The sequence below is a fragment of the Bos mutus genome, unplaced genomic scaffold, assembly GCF_027580195.1.
Source record: "Bos mutus isolate GX-2022 unplaced genomic scaffold, NWIPB_WYAK_1.1 CTG223, whole genome shotgun sequence".
In the NCBI taxonomy this organism is placed as follows: Eukaryota; Metazoa; Chordata; class Mammalia; order Artiodactyla; family Bovidae; genus Bos; species Bos mutus.
The window spans coordinates 334,121-356,621 of NW_027219688.1; the positions used below are offsets into that span (position 1 = coordinate 334,121).

Consider the following 22,501-nt stretch of genomic DNA (forward strand, 5'->3'; position numbering starts at 1 on the left):
GCAATTTCATTGTGGGGTTTCCCCAGTGGCTCTGTGGTAAAGAATCCACCTGCCAAGCAGGACACATGGGTTCGATTCCTGGCTCAGGAAGATCCCTGGAAAAGGAAATGGCACCCCACTCCAGTATCTTGCCTGGGAAATCCCATGGAAAGAGGAGCCTAGCAGGATACAGTCCATGGATCCCAAAGAGTCAGACACTACTTAGTGACTAAAGAACAACAATTGTACATAAGTAACACATTTTATTCATTCCTCTGTCATTTGAAAAGACCCTGATGCTGGGAAAGATTGAGGGCAGGAGGAGAAGGGGACAACAGAGGATGAGACATTGGCATTCAATTCAATGGACTTTGTCAGTTGGTGATGGACATTTGGCCTTTGGTTTGGGGTCTGTCGGACATGACTATAACTCAACTGTCAAAGCACATTTCATTTTGCTGTAACCAAACACCAATAAAAATGTAAAACAAACAAACAAAAAAATCCTATATTAAATGGGATGGAAAAATTATTCTGTGGAATAATTATAAGTGAAAATCAACTTGTTTGTTCTTTAGTTCCACTCAGTTCAAACCTTTAAAATAATTGCTTTTGCAAAGCCCCCTTTCAGGCTCAGCCTAATTTAATTACCTGTGAAAAAAAAATAGACAAAGAAAGGTTTGTGGTGAGCTAGATTTTTTTTTTCCTGTCTGTGCACAGACCATGTCACCTATGAACATGACAAATCCCACTTCCTGTTTGAAGGAGTCACACAGGAACCAGATACTATGTATATGCGCTGCCAGGCACTCAGACACTGAACTCTCAGCTTGAGGCAGAACTAGGCACATTTGTGCAGGGGAATCCATGCCTCATGCTGCTCTCCAGTCTGCCCTGGGTGTTCCTGGCCTTCATCTTCTCTGGTAGGTATTCTAAAAGAGAAGCAAACATCTTATGATTTCAGCTTGGATTTTTTTAGTCTAATTCCTATACTATTTTATTCACTGCTCCATCTCTGTTTTCTGATTTTCCCCACAGGATCCAGTGTAGCCCAGAGAGTTACTCAAGACCAGCCAGACATTTCCAGTCAAGTTGGGGAGGTAGTCACCCTGAGCTGTCAATATGAGACAACTCAGAGCAGTTACAACATTTTTTGGTATAAACAACTTCCCAGTGGAGAGATGATTTACCTTATTGGTCAGGGTTCTTCTAGCCAGAATGCAAGGGATGGCCGCTACTCTGTAAATTTTCAGAGATCACATAAATCCATCAGCCTCACCATTTCAGACTTACAGCTGGAAGACTCTGCAAAGTACTTCTGTGCTCTCTGGGAACTCACAGTGCTTGAAGTAATAGGAAAAGCTGAACAAAAACCCCAGAGCTTAATAAGAGAGAGCCCCCTGCTGTGGGACCCAGGCTGAAATACACACCTGCAGACCCCAGACAAGAAATGGTAGTCCTGTGGTTGCTTCATCTGTGGTCTGGATCAGAAGATTTAATTCTAAATAAAAGCTCCTTCTATGTCATTTGGAAGCAGGTGCCCAGAGTAACTTTCTACTGATACATTCTCCTCCTGAATTTTTGACTTTAAATCAGCCACACAGAACATGTGTAAAGTTGTCTAAATTTGAAAACTTGTCCCATAAAAATATAGAATGGCAGTTTCACCTAAAGAGGCTCACATCACAAATCTGGATCTAGAAGCTGAAATTGTCATGAAAATCATTTCCTTAGTCCTTTCCCCTCAGATTTTGTGTTGGGGCACAATCAGAGGAAAACCACCAGTGATGTAGAGTAAGAGATAAATTATAAGGATTAGAACACAGGCAACAGGTAGAGCTGGTGGAAGAGTTCATAAAAACTGTTATATTTGTATTTGTGTTGAGTTGAATTCACTGTAAGTCAACTAGAGTAACATTTGTGAAGGAAAGTTGGATGTGGACAAAAGCATGGACAAACTGTGACATGTATGGAAATGTATGAGGACAATGGAACCCACAAGACACTCTAAAACTTGTCTGTCTCTTACCTCCTTCAGTCTCACAGTAGTGGGTGACCTTCAGGAGAAGTGGATGTCATTTGCCATCATGCTACATGCATACTTGGTCTAATACAAAGAGAACATGAGTAAGATATCTGGTGGAAGGTCGAGGGGTTTTAAGTCAACAATAAGTTGAACTATCAGAGCAGCAGCAACAGTATGTATTGCCATAGTGCCTGGAGCCCTGCACCAACCTGAGGAACATAGAAACATGCTACTTCATCAAAAGTACCTTCCAAAACTTACACAAATCTCTTTCATGGCCAACCCTAACCCAGAACAATAGAGGGAAGCAAATCCTGGGAAATAGATTTTCAGATTGTTAAGTTGAGACAGTACAAACCTACCATAACAGCTTAACTAGTTAACTTCCTCCTTGTTAACTAGGCATTCATCAGTACCTCTTTGAACATCACAGCTTTCTAATAAGGACCACAGGAAAACTATGCTTCCTGTTAATATGATGCAATTATTCTTCATTCAACCAAAACAAGCTGTCTCCTTCAAAGAGAATACCAAGTTCATTTATCCGTTTAAGATTCTTTCCTCTTCTAGCTAAATCACACTCTCCCACTGAATCCTGTATCTTAACTACTGAGATACAATGAGATAAAGATTAATTTGTAGTGGCATATTTTATGTTATGATAGGCAGACAAACAGGAGAGGGAAGTTAAAAATGGTTAATGTATACATAAATACATTCATATAAAATGAAAATAATTTTATAACTACTATAGCTTTTGTTACTGCAAATGACCACATGATTGTAACTAGGATTTATAACTATCTCAATCCATTACCCATTCCATAAGCTCTTTATCATAGCAAGAACCTCCATCCACTATTGTACTTGACTTCCTATAAAGCAAGCTGCTTATTCAGGAGCATTGCTATGTGGAAAGTCATAAAGATGAATAAGAAGTTCTGCAAGTTGACCAGTATGGTTTTAGCAGAAGTTTGCAAGGCACTGAAGACAAATCCAAGGGTCTATTTTAGTGGGAAAAAATCTTGCTAATACTCATGGGAAATTGATGCATTGTATTCTGGGAAATATCATTAAGAGTGATACCTGACTATCATCACAAGCAACAGCAGTCACAAAAGGAAATCATTTCTAAATTTTCTAAAGAAAACAAACAAATAAAACTTGCAAGGGAGATTTTTATGAGCATGAAAGTATATTTTTAAATTGCTTTTTTTTTTGTCATTCTTGAAAATCACTGCTAAGAGAGTGGAAAGTCAATGCCAGTGTGGAAGGCAATATATGAAAAAGACATTTTTGAAAAAGGAATCAAATGCAGAATATATTAAAAGCTCATAAATCAATAAAAAGAGAAAACTTAACCAGAGTGGCAAAATCTTAGAGATCCAAATCAAAAATATTATATCCAATAGGTAGTAAACATGCAAGATGACCTTGATTTTACTGTTTTTAGGAAAGCCAAAATCAAACCTCACCTCTTGCATCTATGTCCTTTCAGCAACCTGGGTGGATCAATGTATCAATGTAGCTAGTTGTATATGATATCAAAATAAAACTCCTAGAGGAGAACATAGGCAAAACACTCTCCGACATACATCACAGCAGGATCCTCTATGACCCACCTCCCAGAATATTGGAAATAAAAGCAAAAATAAACAAATGGGACCTAATTAACCTTAAAATTGCACATCAAAGGAAACTATTAGCAAGGTGAAAAGACAGCCTTCAGAATGGGAGAAAATAATAGCAAATGAAGCAACCGACAAACAACTAATCTCAAAAATATACAAGCAACTCCTACAGCTCAACTCCAGAAAAATAAACCACCCAATCAAAAAAATGGGCCAAAGAACTAAATAGACATTTCTCCAAAGAAGACATACAGATGGCTAACAAACACATGAAAAGATGCTCAACATCACTCATTATCAGAGAAATGCAAATCAAAACCACTATGAGGTACCATTTCACACCAGTCAGAATGGCTGCCTTGATCCAAAAGTCTACAAATAATAAATGCTGGAGAGGGTGTGGAGAAAGGGAACCCTCTTACACTGTTGGTGGGAATGCAAACTAGTACAGCCACTATGGAGAACAGTGTGGAGATTCCTTAAAAAACTGGAAATAGAACTGCCTTATGATCCAGCAATCCCACTGCTGGCATACACACTACACTGAGGAAACCAGAAGGAAAAGAGACACGTGTACCCCAATGTTCATCGCAGCACTGTTTATAATAGCCAAGACATGGAAGCAACCTAGATGTCCATCAGCAGATGAATGGATAAGAAAGCTATGGTACATATATACAATGGAGTATTACTCAGCCATTAAAAAGAATACATTTGAATCAGTTCTAATGAGGTGGATTAAACAAGCCTATTATACAGAGTGAAGTAAGCCAGAAGGAAAAACATAAATACAGTATACTAACGCATATATATGGAATTTAGAAAGATGGTAACAATAACCCAGTGTAAGACAGCAAAAGAGACACTGATGTATAGAACAGTCTTATGGACTCTGTGGGAGAGAGAGAGAGGTGGGAAGATTTGGGAGAATGGCAATGAAACTAAAATATCATGTAGGAAATGAGTTGCCAGTCCAGGTTCCACGATGCTGGATGCTTGGGGCTGGTGCACTGGGACGGCCCAGAGGGATGGTATGGGGAGGGAGGAGGGAGGAGGGTCGGGATGGGGAACACATGTATACCTGTGGCGGATTCATTTTGATATTTGGCAAAACTAATACAATTATGTAAAGTTTAAAAATAAAATAAAATTAGAAAAAAAAAAAAAAAAAAAAAAGGATAAAGGAAAAATAATGACTGTCTCCAGGAAAATAAGAGATTAAGTAAATGTCCTAGAAGCTTCCATCCCTGAACTGATATTGTGGCGGGGATGGGGATGAAAGCAGATCACAGATCTGGACACTGAAGGAAAGGCAGGTTTTAGCAGACTATAGAAAGTTGATATTTACTGAACTTACTATATGTCAGGAACTGTAGAATGCATTTCCGATTCATTACCTAATCTAAATATCAAAACCCTATGAGACAGGTTTTATTGTTCCAATGCTTGTAATCTTTGGGAAATGAGACATACATAACTTTCCTAACTGTGAAAAACGTCTCAAACTTTTATTGTCTTCTAGAGTGTACCATTTAGAGGGCTCCTTGGAGAAGATTTGGGTATGAGGAATCACTTGACCCAGAACAGGATGAATGGATGTTTCAGTGATGGTGACACTATGGTAAAAATGGAACCTAAAGAAATCTATGAAGAATGGTTCTATTAAAATCTGCAATACCTTCTAGAATTAACACCAAAAAAAGATACTCTTTTCATCACAGGGGATTAGAATGCAAACTCAGGAAACAATGCAAACTTAGGCAAGTTTGAACTTGGACTACAAAATGAGGCAGGGCAAAGGCTGATACAGTTTTGCCAAGAAAACACATTGGTAATAGCAAATACCCTCTTCCAACAACACAAGAGACCATCTACACTTGAATATTACCAGATGGTTAATACAGAAATAAGATTGGTTATATTCTTTGCAGCCAAGGATGGAGAAACTCTTTCAGTTCAGTTCAGTCACTCAGTCATGTCCAACTCTTTGCAAACCCATGAACTGCAGCATGCCAGGCCTTCCTGTCCATCACCAACTACTGGAGTCCACCCAAACCCATGTCCATTGAGTCAGTGATGCCATCCAACCATCTCATGCTCTGTCAGCCCCTTCTCCTCCTGCCCTCAATCTTTCCCAGCATCAGGGTCTTTTCAAATGAGTCAGCTCTTCGCATCAGGTGGCCAAAGTATTGGAGTTTCAGCTTCAACATCAGTCCTTCCAGTGAACACCCAGATTGATCCCCTTTAGAATGGACTGGTTGGATCTCCTTGCAGTCCAAGGGACTCTCAAGAGTCTTCTCCAACACCACAGTTCAAAAGCATCAATTCTTCGGCACTCAGCTTTCTTTATAGTCCAACACTCACATCCATACCTGACCACTGGGAAAACCATAGCCTTGACTAGACGGACCTTTGTTGGCAAAGTAATGTCTGTGCTTTTGAATATGCTATCTAGGTTGGTCATAACTTTCCTTCCAAGGAGTAAGTGTCTTTTAATTTCGTGGCTGCAATCACCATCTGCAGTGATTTTGGAGCCCATAAAAATAAAGTCAGCCACTGTTTCCCAATCTATTTGCCATGAAGTGATGGGACAGGATGCCATGATCTTAGTTTTCTGAAAGTTGAGCTTTAAGCCAACTTTTTCACTCTCCTCTTTCACTTTCATCAAGAACCTCTTTAGTTCTTCTTCACTTTCTGCCATAAGCGTGGTATCATCTGCATATCTGAGGTTATTGATATTTCTCCCGGCAATCTTGATTCCAGCTTGTGTTTCATCCAGCCCAGCATTTCACATGATGTACTCTGCATATTAGTTAAATAAGCAGGGTGACAATATCCAGCCTTGACGTACTCCTTTTCCTATTTGGAACCAGTCTGTTGTTCCATGTCCAGTTCTAACTGTTGCTTCCTGACCTGCAGACAGATTTCTCAAGAGGCAGGTTAGGTGGTATGGTGTTCCCATCTCTTTCAGAATTTTCCACAGTTTATTGTGATCCACACAGTCAAAGGCTTTGGCATAGTCAATAAAGCAGAAATAGATGTTTTTCTGGAACTCTCTTGCTTTTTCAATGATCCAGCAGATGTTGCAGTTTGATCTCTGGTTCCTCTGCTTTTTCTAAAGCCAGCTTGAACATCTGGAAGTTCATGGTTCACGTATTGCTGAAGCCTGGCTTGGACAATTTTAAGCATCACTTTACTAGCGTGTGAGTTGAGCCTTTACAGTCAGCAAAAACAAGATCTGGAGCTGACTGTGGTCAGATCATGGGCTCCTTATTTTAAAGTTCAGGTTTAAATTGAAGAAAGGCTGGAGAACCACTAGGCCATTCAGATACGACCTAAATCAAATCCCTTAATTTAAATAATTTAAACAGTATTCAACATAACATTTTCTTTAAATTCAATAAATCCATTGGCTCATTCAGCAAACAGATAATTCTTGAGTGTCTAGTCTATACCAACCTCTCTTATAAACATTTGAATTATATGGGCTTTTGAGTAAATTTTAAATATGGTAATGTTGGATACAAATGAAAACTAAAGAGATCAAGAAGTGAGAATCATATGACTGCAATAAAGCAGTCAAAGATAGTTAAAACCTTCTATAGAGTGTTTAGGACCAAGAAAATACAGATGAGTACAGAGGTATTACATGTAAGATGTGCGTGCTGTGTGGTAAGTTGCTTCAGTCATGTCTGACCCTGTGAATGCATGGTCTATAGCCCAGCAGGCTCCCTTGTTGAAAGGATTCTCCAGGCACAAATATTGGAGTGGGTTGCCATGCCCTTCTCCAGGGATCTTCTTAATTCAGGGATTGAAACTGTGTCTCTTAAGTCTCCTGCATTGGTAGGTGAGTTCTTTTTAGAGTTACCTGAAGTGAAAGTGAAAGCGGCTCAGTCATGTCTGACTCTTTGTGAACCCATGGACCTTAGTCCATGGAATTCTCCAGGGCAGAATACTGGAGTGGGTAGCCTATCCCTTCTCCAGTGTATCTTCCCAATCCAGGAATCAAACCAGGGTCTCCTACATTGCAGGTGGGATTTACCAACTGAACCATCAGGGAGTTACCTGAGAAGCCTATTTACCTTCAAACCTGAGGAACTTTTCAAATAGTTGCTTGTTGACTTTGGGTCTGGGTTTAGCTCTCCAGTTCTTTTATTCAGTCACAAGAGGGGGCTGCTTCATCTGAAAACTGTTTCTGGGAGAAGGGAAGGGAAATTTGTTTTCCATTGATGTGCCAAAAAAAGGAAAAATGACATGCTTTCATCTTCTTTAGACAACTTGTGCTTTATTATCCCTTGTTCAATGTGTGTGGTCAAGGATTCAGGGGATCTTAGCCCAATAGCCTAAGCCCTTTCCATGTACCGCCCTAAACACTGCTTTCCCATTTCCCTGCTCTGATTATCCCTTCACCTTTCTATTCCTTAAAATCTTTTTCCCCGCCTCCCAGTTTTTTTTTTTTTTTTTTTTTTTACCACTCACACTCATCTCCACCTGAACCCCACTTGGTTTGCCTTTCTTTCTGTCTATTCCTCTGCCTTAGCATCCTTGCTGCACAACAGCCACAAGCATTGGCATAGGGGACATGAGGATTATGGACCACTGTTCAAGGAGGATGAGGTGAACACCATCTATGTCAATCAGTTAGTATATTAAGAACAGATGCATGAAAAATGTCTATCTAGATGGTGATCAGATGCATGATTCCAAGAACACTTACAAGAGCTCTGAGTTCCAGGATGTGTAGCTTTTAGTCTCAATGTTAATCTTTCCATCTCCCAGACTACATCCTACTTTTGAACCTCCCAAAGATTTTCTGAAACGTGGATGGGAATTTTCATCATCTTACAACACAGAGCTCAGTGCATTTTTCTGGGATTAAATACTGCATTCCACAAGCTTCTTGGAGCATCAGCCAGTTTCTTAAGAAACAAATGATAGACCAATGGTTGGGCATAGACACATCACTGTGATTGGTGTTCCTTTGCCAGAACCAGACATTATACTTCATAGATGATTGCACAGTGAGCTGGGAATGTTTCACCATCTTTTGGGGACATGACTAAAACCGGGGAGGAAGACCTAGATAAGGAAATGCTTGATCATTGGCTGAGAAGGTCCTGGCAACAACACAGTGGTATCTGCACTCGTTGTAAGTCTTTACTAAAAGCTGTTGCCTCTGTTCTCTGGAACCTCCTTAAGCCAAGGATCAGACACAAGCCTGAGCTCTGAGCCCATGGTCCTAGCTTGTCCTCGAAGTCTGAGGCTGGTGACTGGAGTAACTGTGTTTCTGACCTTGGGTGAGTGTTCTCTGTCTACAAGGGATGACTTGAGGGCAAAGAGCCACAAAGTTATTTGCTCTCTACTCCTCTCCCTGTGCTTTATTCAGCATTATAATGATGGAACTGAGAAATTATCTGTGGATTTGCTAAAGAGGACAGATTTCTACATGACAGGTTAAATCATGGCCATGATTCGGGACGAGTCCTTAGCAGTAAGCAGGTTGTAGGAAATCTCTGTGTCTATTGAGCCAACCACCCATGGAACAAAGCCTATGGATCTCTGATTCTTGCCACATCTTCGGTCTCTATAATTTTGTTGTTGTTCAGTCACTAAGTTGTATACAACTTTTTACATACATGGATGGCAGTATGCCAGGCTCCTCTGTCCTCTACTATCTCCTGGAGTATGTTCAAATTCATGTCCACTGAGACAGTAATGCTGTTTAACCATCTCATCCTCTACCGCCCCCTTCTCCTTTTGCCTTCTATCTTTCCCAGAATCAGGATATTTTTCAAAGAGTCGGGTCTTGTCATCAAGTGAACAAAGTATTGGAGCTTCAGTTTCAGCATCAGTCCTTCCAATGAATATTTAGGGTTCATTTCTTTTAGTATGACTGGTTTGATCTCCTTGCAGTCATGTAATGAACATCAATTATATTTTTGCAAGACATAAATAGAAACACTGGAGTAGGGGTTAGGGCCAGACAGTTGTGGGAGGGTTATGACTTTGATCCATACAATTACACTGATTTGTGCTCTGGAGTTAATTTGATTTCTTAACCCCATAGGGACTGTGATTGCTGCTAAGACCACCCAGCCCAGCTCCATGGATTGTGCTGAAGGAGAAGATGTAAACCTGCCTTGTAATAACTATACCATTGGTGGAAATGACTATATACATTCATATCAGCAAAATACCAATCAGAGTCCACAGTATGTCATTCATGGCTTATGAAGCACCGTGAACAGCAGCATGGCCTCTCTGAACACAGCTTCCGACAGAAAGTGCAGCACCTTGGTCCTGCCCCAGGTCACCCTGAGAGACACTGCTGTGTACTACTGCGTCCTGAGAGAGGCACACTGGGACAGACGGGGCTGCACCTGTGCAGTGTTTCTCTGGTGAGAAGAAGGGGGGACACAGTGGGGAGCAGTCACGAGAGCAAATCTAGAGTCATCTGGAAGGAGAGTCAGAGAGCAGTAAGAGATGAGGAAAATGAAGGGAAGGAAAAGGGGAGAAGATGCATAAAAAAAAAGATAAAAGGAGGACAAGGAAGTGGTGCTTCATTGGTTGATGTGGCTGAGAAGAATTATATGGCTGCTAAGAATCCTAATTGCAACACAGAAATAAAGTGAGAAGCACTAACAATTTGTCATGGTTCTTCCTTGTATCAATAAAATGTTGGTTCCAGTGTGTTAGTCTCAACCTAAAAGTGAGAAAAGTACAAATAATTCTCCTGTTCCAAAGGCTTCTTTTATGTGCAGCCTCAAGAACTGTAGCCTGCCAGGCTCCTCTGTCCAAGGGATTTTTCAGGCAAGAATACTGGAGTGGGTTGCCATTTCCTCCTCCATGGGATCATCCTGACCCAGGGATCACACCTGGTCTTTTTTGTCTCCAGCACTGCAGGCAGATTATTTACCACTGTGCCACCTGGGAAGAGGTCCAGTTCATTCTTTACAATGCCCATATAGTACTCTGAGACATTCTGTCATTAATTGCCTTTCCATTAATAAATAATTGTTTCCATTGCTGTGGTATCATAAAGAGTGTTGTCTTTATATATCTTTGTAATTCATTTTTGTATCTACGGGGACATCTCTATTATAATGTAATGTCTGAAACTAGAATGGCTATTCACAAAACAAGGAGCTTTTAAAATTTTTTTGAGAAAGTGACATCTTGCCATTCATGTGGTATAAACAATTATATTTCAGCTAACAGGGAAAAGGTGCACTTTGCATCCTCTAAAAATTGAGAAATGCCAGTATTTTTCATAAAATCTGAATAAACTTTATTGATAGTCATTTTACTGGTCCCACAGAGTTCCAAAGAATAGCAAAGAGAGATAAGAAAGACTTCCTCAGCAATCAATGCACAGAAATAGAGGAAAACAATAGAATGGGAGAGACTAGAAATCTCTTCAAGAAAATTAGAGATACCAAGGGAACATTTCATGCAAAGATGAGCACAATAAAGGACAGAATGGTATGGATCTAACAGAAGCAGAAGATGTAAAGAAGAGGTGGGAAGAATACACAGAAGAACTATATAAGAAATGATCTTCGTGACACAGACAAGCATGATAGTGGAATCACTCAACTAGAGCCTGACATCCTCAAATGCGAAGTCAAGTGGGCCTTAGGAAGCATCACTACGAACAAACTTGGTGGAGGTGATGGAATTCCAGTTGAGCTATTTCAAATCCTAAAAGATTATGCTGGGAAAGTGCTGCATTCAATATGCCAGCAAATTTGGAAAACTCAGCAGTGGCCACAGGACTGGAAAAGGTCAGTTTTCATTCCAATCCTAAAGAGAGGCAATGCCAAAGAATGTTCAAACTACTGCACAATTGCACTCATCTCACATGCTAGCAAAGTAATGCTCAAAATTCTCCAAGCCAGGCTTCAACAGTACGTGAACCATGAACTTCCAGATGTTCAAGCTGGTTTTAGAAAAGGCAGAGGAACCAGAGATCAAATTGCCAACATCCACTGGATCATGGAAAAAGGAAGAGACTTCCAGAAAAACATCTACTTCTGCTTTATTGACAATGCCAAAGCCTTTGACTGTGTGGATCACAACAAATTGTGGGAAATTCTGAAAGAGATGGGAATATCAGACCACCTGACCTCCCTCCTGAGGAACCTGTATGCAGGTCAAGAAGCAACAGAACTAGACATGGAACTGGACATGGACTGATTCAAATCGGGAAAGGAGCATGTCAAGGCTGTATATTGTCACCCTGCTTATTTAGCTTATATGCAGAGTACATTATGCGAAATGACGGGCTAAATGAAGCACAAACTAGAATCAAGATTGCTGGGAGAAATATCAATAACCTCACATATGCAGATGACACCACCCTATGGCAGAAAGTAAAGAAGAACTAAAGAGCCTCTTGATGAAAGTGAAAGAGGAGAATAAAAAGTTGGCTTAAAACAGCATTCAGAAAACTAAGACCATGGCATCCAGTCCCATCACTTCATGGCATATAGATGGGGAAATAGTAGAAACAGTGACAGACTTTATTTTCTTGGGCTTCAAAATCACTGCAGATGGTGACTGCAGCCATGAAATTAAAAGACACTTTCTCCTTGGAAGAAAAGCTATGACCAACCTAGACAGCATACTAAAAAGTAGAGACATTACATTTCCCACAAAGGTCCGTCTAGTCAACGTGATAGTTTTTCCAGTGGTCATCTGTGGGTGTGACAGTTGGACTATACAGAAAGCTGAGCGTCGAAGAATTGATGTTTTTGAACTGTGGTGCTTGAGAAGACTCTTGAGAGTCCCTTGGACTGCAAGGAGATCCAACCAGTCAGTCCTAAAGGAAATCAGTCCTGAATATTCATTGAAGGACTGATGCTGAAACTGAAGCTCCAATACTTTGGCCACCTGATGGGAAGAACTGATTCAGTGGAAAAGACCCTGATGCTGGGAAAGATTGAAGGTGGGAGGAGAAGGGGATGACAGAGGATGAGATGGTTTGATGGCATCACCGACTCTATGGACATGAGTTTGAGTAAGTTCCAGGGGTTGGTGATGGACAGGAAAGCCTGGCCTGCTGCAGTCCATGGGGTCACAGAGTCAGACACTACTGAGTGACTGAACTGAACATTCATACAATAAAATATAATTTATAGATCTATTTCAACTTGCAATAGGGTTAAGTCTAAATAAACCATTTTAAGTTGAAAATATCAGTAAGTGGGAAATGCATTTAATATACTTACCCTACTGTGAGTCAGAGCCTCGCCTGGCCTACCTTAAAGGTATTATACTGAAAGTGAAACACATAACGGTTGTACGGGAACAGAATGGCTGTAAGTGGATCAGTTGTTTACCTTCCTGTTCCTGGGTCTGACTGAGAGCTTAGCTCACAGTTGCTACCAAGAACCATCAGAGGATGTAATACAGCATGTTGCTAGCATGGGGAAAGATCAAAATTCAAAAATCAAAGTATGGTTTCTAGTGAATGCATACATAGCTTTCTCTAAACCAGAAAGTCAAAAATCCTAAGTTGATTCATCATAAGTTAGACACAGTCTCTTGTGATTAAAAGAAACCGAGTATTGATACACTCAATAGCCTAGATGGATCTCAATGCTGAGTGAAAAAAAAGTCAGTCTCAGAAGACTACATGGTAGATGATTACACTTAACATATTTTTATGATTGTATACATACTGTATGAGTTTACTTATATAGAGTTCTCATAAAGACAAAATATAGAGATGAAAAGATCAGCATCTGCTAGGGGTCATCACCAGTTGCAGGGATGGGGAGGGTGTGAAAATGGTTATCTTTAGAGAGATGGAACAATTCTGTATCATGATTTTAGTGGTGGTACAAAAACCTACACCTGTGACAAAATTTCACAGAGCTATGCATAAAAAAGAGTGCATATAAAGCTGAGGTATCAGGTTATCATTTGTATTTTAACAATATTTTAGAGCTCTAAAACCCAGAAAAAAATTTATCAAAAATTTTGGATAAGACTGCCTTTCTCCAAGACCAAAGTCTGTGAATTTTTAAATAGAGTATTTAGATTTTGGATGGAGAAATGTAAGCATAGGCTAAATGAATGACTAGTAAGTAAGTAGATTACAAGAAGGGTTCATAGCTTATACTACATCTTATTTTAGGTCTGTTCATGTTGCTGCAGATGGCATTATTTTGTTCTTTTTCATGGCTGAGTGCTTTCATTGTGGGTTTTTCCTGGTAGCTCTGTGGTAAAGAATCTGCTTGTCAAGCAGGAGATGTGGGTTCAATCCCTGGGTCAGGTATAGCCCCTGGGAGAAGGAAATGGCACCCCACTCCATTATTTTTGCTTGAGAAATTCCATGAACAAAGGAGCCTAATGGGCTAGAGTCCATGGGGTCACAGAGTCTGACAGGACTGGCAACTAAAGAGCAACAACAATTTCATTGTACATATGTGCCACATGTTTATCCATTCCTCTGTCCATGGACATTTCATTTTGCCATAACACAACACTGTAAATCAACCATACTCCAATAAAAATTTTTAAAACAAATCTTACTTTAGATGGGATGGCAAAATTTTTCTGTTGAATAATCATCAATGAATGTCAACTTGTTTGTTCTTCAATACCCCTCAGCTCAAATCTTTACTAATAACTGCTTTTGCAAAGTCGTCTTTCAGGCTCGAACTGAAGCAGGGTCTCCAGCATTGCAGGCAGATTCTTTACCAACTAAGTTATCAGGGAAACCCTTTTTTCAGACTCAGTGTAACTTAATTATGCTGAAAGAAAAATAGAAAAACTAAAGGTTTGTGGTGAATCACACTTTTTTTCCCCCATCTGTGCACAGACCACGCTACCTATGACCATGACAAACCCCACTTCCTGTTTGAAGGAGTCACACAGGAACAGGTACTATGAATGTGTGCTGCCAGGCACACAGAGATGCTGAACTCTCAGCTTGAGGCAGAAGTCAGCACATTTGTGCAGGGGATTCCATGCCTCATGCCGCTCTCCAGTCTGCTCTGTGTGTTCCTGGCCTTCACCTTCTCTGGTAGGGAGGCTTCCAAACGTGGGTGCCAGTGTTCAGGGTGAAGGGACTGCACACAGGTGCTGGTGTGCACACAGGGACTTGGGAGGAAAGGAGGACTGGGGAAAAGCAAGCGTCTTATGATTTCAGTTTGGTTTTTATTTTGGAGTCCTAAATGAGTCTAATTCCTACACTATTTTATTCACTGCTTCATCTCTGTTTTCTGATTTTTTCCACAGGATCTGGTGTGGCCCAGAAAGTTACTCACGACCAGCCGGATATATCCAGTCAAGTTGGGGAGTCAGCCACCATGAACTGTCAGTATGAGACAAGTTGGAACAGTTATAACATTTTTTGGTATAAACAGCTTCCCAGTGGAGAGATGATTTACCTTATTGGTCAGAATTCTTATAGCCCGAATGCAAGGGATGGCCGCTACTCCATAAATTTTCAGAGATCACGTAAAGCCATCAGCCTCATTATCTCAGCCTTAAAGCTGGAAGACTCTGCAAAGTACTTCTGTGCTCTCTGGGAACTCACAGTGGTTGAAGTGATAGGAAAAGCTGAACAAAAACTCCTGAGCTGGATAAGAGAGAAGACCCCCTCCCCACAACCCCACCCCCTCCCACCCCCGCTGCAGGACTACCGCCAAAATACACACCTGCAGACCCCAGACAAGAGATGATAGTCCTGTGCTTGTTTCATCTGTGGTCTGGATCAGAAGATTTAATACTAAAAGAAAGCTCCTTCCATGTCATTTGGAAGCAGGTGTCCAGGGTAACTTTCTACTGCTATATTCTCATCTTGAATTTTTGACTTTTAAGTCAACCATCCAGAGCATGTGTAAAGTTGTCTAAATTTGAAAACTTGCCCCATAAGAATATAAAATGGCAGTTTCACCTAAAGATCCTCACATCACAAATCTGGGTCTAGAAGCTGAAATTGTCATGAAAATAATTTCCTTAAGTCCTCTCCTCTCAGATTTTGTGTCGGGGCACAATTAGAGAAAGAGAACCACCAGTGATGTAGAGTAAGAGATAAGTTATAAGGATTAGAACACAGGCAACAGGTAGAGCTGGTGGAAGAGTCCATAAAAATGGTTATATTTGTATTTGGTGTTGAGTTTAATTCACTGTAAGTCAACTAGAGTAACATTTGTGAAGGAAAGTTGGATGTGGACATAAGCATGGAGAAACTGTGACATGTATGGAAGTGTATGAGGACAACGGAACCCACAAGACACACTAAAACTTGTCCGTCTCTTACCTCCTTCAGTCGCACAGTGGTGGGTGGCCTTCAGGAGAAGTGGATGCCATTTGCCATCATGCTACATGCATACTTGGTCCAATACAAAGAGAACATGAGTAAGAGATCTGATGGGAGGTAGAGGAGTTATGAGTCAATAATAAGTTGAACTATCAGATCATCAGCAACATTATGTATTGCCAGTCCCTGGAGCTCTGCACCAACCCGCAGAACATAAAAATATGGCTACTTCATCACAAGTACCTTCCAAAACTTACACAAATCTCTTTCATGGCCAAGCCTAACCCAGAACAAAAAAGGGAAGCAAATTCAAGGAAATAGATTTCCAGATAGTTAAGGTGAAACAGTACAAAGCTACCATAATACCTTAACTAGTTAACTTCTCTCCTTGTTAACTAAGTATTCATCAGTACCTCCTTGAACAACACTACTTTTTAATAAGGACAACAGGAAAATTATGCTTCCTGTTAACATGATGTAATTATTTCTTCAATCAACCAAAGCAACCTATCTCCCTCGAAGAGAATACCAAGTTCATTTATCCATTTAGGGGTGATGCTCTTTCCTCTGATAGCTGAATCAGAGGATCCATTGAATTCTTTAACTTGACTACTGAGATACAAAGAGATAAAAATTAACTTGCAGTAACACACTTTATGCTACTACAGGCAGGAAAACTGGAGATGGAAGTTAAAAATGTTTAATGTATACATACATATATTCATATAAAATGAAAGTAATTTCATAACTATTATATTTTTTGTTACTGCAAATGGCCACAAGGTCGTAACTGGTATTTATAACTACCTCCTGCATTACCTATTCTATAATCTCTGCTCATAGCAAGAATCTCCACTCACTGTTGTACTTCACTTCATATAAAACAAGCTCCTTATTCAGGAACAATGCTATATGGAAAGTAATAAAGATGAATCAGGAATTCTGCAAGTCCACCTCTGTGGTTTTGGCAGAAGTTTGCAAAGCATTGAAGACAAATCCAAGTGTCCATTTTAGTGAGTAAAACTCTTACTAATACTCAGGGGAAATTGATATGCTATATTCTGGGAAACATCATTAATAATGATACCTGACTTATCACAGGCAATAACAGTCACAAAAGGTAAGCATTTCTAAAGAAAACAAACACATAAAAGTTTCAAGAGCTTCTTATGAGCATGCAAGTATATTTTAAAATTGTTTTTGTTTGTTAAAAATCACTGCAAAGAGAGGGAAAAGTCAAGGCCGGACTGGAAGGCTATGTATGCAATACACAGTCCTGAAAAAGGACTCAAATGCAGGATATATTAAAAGCACATAAATCAATAAGAAGAGAAAATAGCTAATAAGAATAGCAAAATCTTGGAGATCCAAATCAGAAATATTATATCCAATAGGTAGTAAACATGCAATATGACCTTGATTTTACTGTTTTTACAGAAACCAAGATCAAACCTCATCTGTTCCATCCGTGTCCTTTCAGCCTGAGTGTATCAATGTAGCTAGATGTATATGACACCAAAAGGATAAGGAAAAATAATGACTGTCTCCAGGAAAGGAAGTGATTAAGTAAATATCCTGGAAGCTTCCATTACTGAACTGATGTGTGTGGGGGGGGGGAAAGTAGGTCACAGAAGTGGACTTTGAAGGAAAGGTATTCTTTAGTAGAATAAAGAAAGTTGATATTTATTGAGCTTACTATAATATAGTAAGGCATGGGATGAATTTACAATCCATTATCTAATTTAAGTGTTAAAACCCTATGAGACAGGTTTTATTGTTCCATTTCTTTTAATCTTTGAGAAGTGAGACATAACTTTTCTAACTGTGAAAAGTGTCCCAAACTTTTATTGTCTTCCAGAGTGTACCATCTTAGAGGGCTCCTTAAGAGAAAGTTTGGGTATGGAGAAGCACTTGGATCTAAGACAGGGTGGCTGGATGTCTCAGTGATGGTGACATTATACTAGTTTAAACTGGAAACTAAAGGCAACTAGGAAAGAAGATGGTAAACCTAGGTACAAATTGCCCCAGGATCAGTAGATGAGGAAATCATCCACTATCCAGTTAAGTGCTAAATGCTTTAGCAAGTTTGTTAGTTGTAGTGTGCCTGGAAAAACAAGAGGCTACAGAAAAGAAGAGATATCACTCCTTAAACACTCCAAGCATATTGTATATCAAGACCTGTGCCCCTTGCCTTTGCCCTCTCTGCTGTGACGCTATCCCTCAAAACATTTACATGGTGCACCTCTGAAAACTCAAATGTCACACCTTTGTGACTGCTTTATCTTAATGTTACTATTTGCATTCCCAGAGAATCAGGCTCCAGCGACTGCGTAGCAAGAATGAAAGCTGAAGCACTGCCACCTGGTGTCCTGCTAAATATTTTGTGATGCTTACCCTGGGCTCCTTGCCGCCCTCTAGTGATCATGGATTAAATTGCGGGCAAACCTAGTCACTTGTACTATGTGCCTGGAGAATCCCATGGACTGAAGAGCCTGAGTGGCTACAGTCCAAAGGTTTCAAAGACTGAGAGGCTAAGCATGTACGCATGCACGCTAGTCACAATAGGGGCTGCCATTGTTCAACCAAAGTCAGTAAACGTCTCAATGCAGAAATCATAGGAGAGAGAAGATTCGGGACAACTGGCTGGTTTTTAATCTTTGCCTACCAGATGACTCTGTGCGACCCCATAAAAAATGATTGACTTCCCAAATGACAAATATTGCCATTTCCTTCTCCAATGCATGAAAGTGAAAAAAAAAAAAAGTATCTTCTTAGCGACCCCATGACTTTTCCTCCATCCATAACATCCAGATGTGAAAATGATTGACTTCAAATGACAAATATTGGGTTGGCCAAAAAGTATCTTCATGTTTTCTTGTAACATCTTACATGTGATGATTTTGGCTGGCAAGTAATAGGCTACCTTGGAAAGGAAGCTCAGAATTATTGCACAAAGGGTTGTTTTCTTTTTCCCTTCTTCTTCTGGTAAGTGAAATAGTTTCTACTGCTCTGTCCTTTCTTGTAGTATAGTATAGAAATATTCTGAGAATGGGAGCAAGACTCAAAAATGGGGAAAAAACTAAGCAATCACAGCAAACACTGCTTGGTATACTCATTCCAACAACAACATCTCAATCTCTCAATATAACACCCTAATGAACTGATTTTCCCTGAACAGTAAGAACATGATAGACCATGGAAACTTATGAAAATACATGAAATCTACCATTTAAACTGTCAAATACACCTCAAAAAATATTAAGCTCTATCTTGTGGAGAGACTCCTTTGCAATTTGAGAGTCTGGCTCCCAGTCCTCAGCGTTCTGTGCGTTGCCTGTAGCTGACTGAGAGCCCACGCTGGGGCAGTGCTGTGCGAGGCGATTTTCAGGTGTGTTCTCACTCAGCTCCTATCCTAACCCTTCAAGTTGGGTCCACACTACTTTAGGGAGGCAGTGTAACAGTGCTTGAGATGGAAGACTTGGATTATGTTTCCAGACCTACCACTCATTAGTTGAGTGATCTTGGGAGTATCACTTAATTATTTTTATGCTTCAGTTTCCTCATATCTGCAAGGTGGATATTGATAGAATCTACCATGCAGGGTTCTTAGGAGAAGTGAATGAGATGATGAATGCCACTGTGAGCCCAGTGCCCAGAAGAAGGATACTGACTATTCACAGAAATGGAAATTGAACATGAGAGAGGTTCAGTACCTTGCCTGGTGTTGCAGAGTAAGTGTCAGAGTGGAGCCCTCCCTCCATACCTTACTTAGAGCACAGGCCTTTCCTCATCCCAAGAGTAACTCTCTATCTTAATACAGTATTGTATTGTCCTTGAAGTGCTTATCCAGTGCAGTGGGTGCTGTGCTGGTTTGATTCTTGATCAGGAGCTAAGATCCCACATGCCTTGTCCCCACCCCCCCAAAAAAATAAAAAAACCCAGAAGCAATATTGTAACAAATTCAATAAAGTCTTTAAAAATGATTGACATCAAGAAAATTCTTTTAAAAAAAAAAAAAAAATCAACAAGTAGACTCTATTATTTTTAAAACATATAACCTCTGACATTTAAAACATTTACAGAATATCATTAACGTAGGGGCATGACAAATTCCAAACACGATATGCTCCATACCAGATAGATAAGTGTTCTAATTCTTACTATGCCACTTCCCTGATATTTCACCTTGAGTTAATCACCCAAACTCTTTGAGCTTTTTGTTATTTGTAAATTAGGAATAATAGTAACTCTATTGTGTGACTTTCATATTAGAATAATGTACATGAAGCAAAAGAAAATTCAGCACATTATGTGGGTGAACATTTCTATTTGGGGAATTTGAAAGTTTTAAAAATTTTGTTTAGAATACATATAAAGATTCTTAACCAAAGCAGGATTCATGTCACATATTACCATCCCACTCTCTGAAGGTGAATAGTAGCAGTCCATGATAAGCAGCCCACTTCTGAAAGGTTGTCAGTTCTCTTTGTATAGTGAGCTCATCTCAATGTTTGTGAAGTTGGTCTCAAGAAAGCAGTGTTTGATCCCTCATTTTGAACCACAGGCAACTGATTCTAGGGCAGAAATGGTTGGTGTGTTTCTAGCACATGTATGTGGTCTTGTCTCTGATTGGTTGGGCAACCAGGTACAGAAACCTATTTTCTGAAGCAGCATGTTTCACAGATCTAGGCTGCAGAACATTCCTCTGCTGAGGATACTTGATCAGGATAAATGGAGAGGAACACTTTGCCAGCCTCATGGCTGATTCTGTGGCTTCATCTTGGCCATAAGTCCTGGGGCTGCTGAAGACATTCTGAACAGTCTGGGGTGGTGATGGGGAAGGAGGGAGATGCAGTCAGGCACCTCAAGATTCTAATATTTGGGAATGTGTCAAGGCAATAAACACTGTAGAGAAATCAGTTTCTATGTGTGACCTTGTCTTTCTGAACAGGAGTGAGCAGCCTCTTGACTGTGGAACAGCGTCCTCCCTTGCTGTGGGTTCAGGAAGGAGAGAGCACCAATTTCACCTGCAGTTTCCCTTCCAGCTCTTTCTATGCTTTACACTGGTACAGATGGGAACCTGCAAAGAGCCCCAAGAACTTGTTTGTAATAAGTGTAAATGGGGATGAAAAGAAGCAAGGACGAGTGAGAGTCACTCTGAATACTAAGGAGGGCTACAGCTCCATGTACATCAGAGGATCCCAGCCTGAAGACTCAGCCACATACCTCTGTGCCTCCACACAGTGCCCCTCAGCCCTCTGCAGCCCATACCCAAACCCGTGCCTGCTGCTGCTCTGGGACCAGCATTGATGAAGAGCCATTGTCTGGAGGAAAAGGGAAATTCAATGAATGACAGTGTTTTTGGTAATCAGGGGGAAATGCAGACATAGATAAACAGGCATTCCAGTCACTGTAGCTTCCTCAACTAACTGGACTGTTCCTAAACATCACTAATCTCCACTGCCACCAGTATACTGGCCATATCATTAATTCCATTCCTAGCCTCCTCTTTCCCTGTGATTCCAAGTAAACTAGATAGTTTTCAAACCTATCTAAAATAATGTGGTTATACCTGGGTAATATTTACCCCTCACTATTGCTACATCCTAAGAGCTAGTCTTTATGGTATTTCCTTATGTGCATGAATGTAATATGGGGATATGCTGTCTCACACATCTGGCATGGAAGTCTGCATGTTTTATACCAGAACAGTCAATTCTGTCTCATTTAACTCATTGGAGATTTTGGTTTTGCTTTAGTTCAAACTTCCCACTACATGGACATCTGTATGTCATTTCTTTACTATGTGGCTGTTTGCATTTTTAAAAATCACTGTGATATCTGGAAGAAGCATTGATAGGGGAAATTCACTACTAAACTTGGTCTCTCCCCAGTTTATATTGTAATTGTGATAATGAATAAGTAAGGGAACTCCAGGATCTGAGTTTCTTACTTAGTAATTTCCAGGTATATGAAGCTGATCAATTATCTGATCCTGTGCTCATTTTGCAGATTTCCAAATAACCCACCAGTTTAATACCATATTGGGCTTCTCTGATGGCTCAGATGGTAAAGAATCTGCCTACAATGCAGGAGAGCCATGTTCGATCCCTGGGTCAGGAAGATCCCCTGGAGGAGGGAATGGCTACCCATATGCTTGCCTGGATAATTCCATGGGCAGAGGAGCCTGGTGGGCTATAGTCCATGGGGTCACAAAGAGTTGGACACGACTGAGTGACTAACACTTTCACTTAATACCACATTGGTGCTTTGCTGCTGCTTAGTCGCTTCAGGTGTGTCCGACTCTGAGCTATGGACACTATGGATGGTAGCCCGCCAGGCTCCTCTGGCAGAGGCTGCTAATTCTGGGGTCTTTCTGGGGTTTGTCAACATGAATTAACTTGCTTCTGGGCCTCTTCATCTTATAGCTTGTGTTTTCAGGTTTCTCCCCTGGAGAATCCCAGGGACAGTGGAGCCTGGTGGGCTGCTGTCTATGGGGTCACACAGAGTCGGACACGACTAAAGCGACTTAGCAGCAGCAGCAGCAGCCCCACCATACACATCAGTAATTAATATCCAGCCTCTGTCCAG

General features: G+C 40.4%; 1 protein-coding gene and 1 gene segment (V, D, J or C); both read left to right on the forward strand.

The window, feature by feature from the left end:
* Positions 1-14,619: 14,619 nt before the first annotated feature.
* LOC102287670 (T cell receptor delta variable 1) lies at positions 14,620-15,329 on the forward strand. The gene is made up of 2 exons (XM_070366867.1): positions 14,620-14,668; positions 14,884-15,329. The coding sequence occupies exons 1-2, from the start codon at positions 14,620-14,622 to the stop codon at positions 15,327-15,329; spliced, it is 495 nt and encodes a 164-aa protein (XP_070222968.1).
* A 1,661-nt stretch (positions 15,330-16,990) lies between these two features.
* On the forward strand, positions 16,991-21,220 carry LOC138986872 (T cell receptor alpha variable 24-like). The segment is given in 2 exon segments: positions 16,991-17,030; positions 20,862-21,220. Coding segments are annotated over 2 exon segments (399 nt in total).
* The last annotated feature ends 1,281 nt before the right edge of the window (positions 21,221-22,501 follow it).

Bases quoted from the DNA above. Each gene is read 5' to 3' on its own strand.
- LOC102287670 (XM_070366867.1), top strand. From the start codon at position 14,620: ATGCCGCTCTCCAGTCTGCTCTGTGTGTTCCTGGCCTTCACCTTCTCT. The intron at 14,669-14,883 runs GTAGGGAGGCTT...TTTTTTCCACAG, and splicing joins CCTGGCCTTCACCTTCTCTG to GATCTGGTGTGGCCCAGAAA.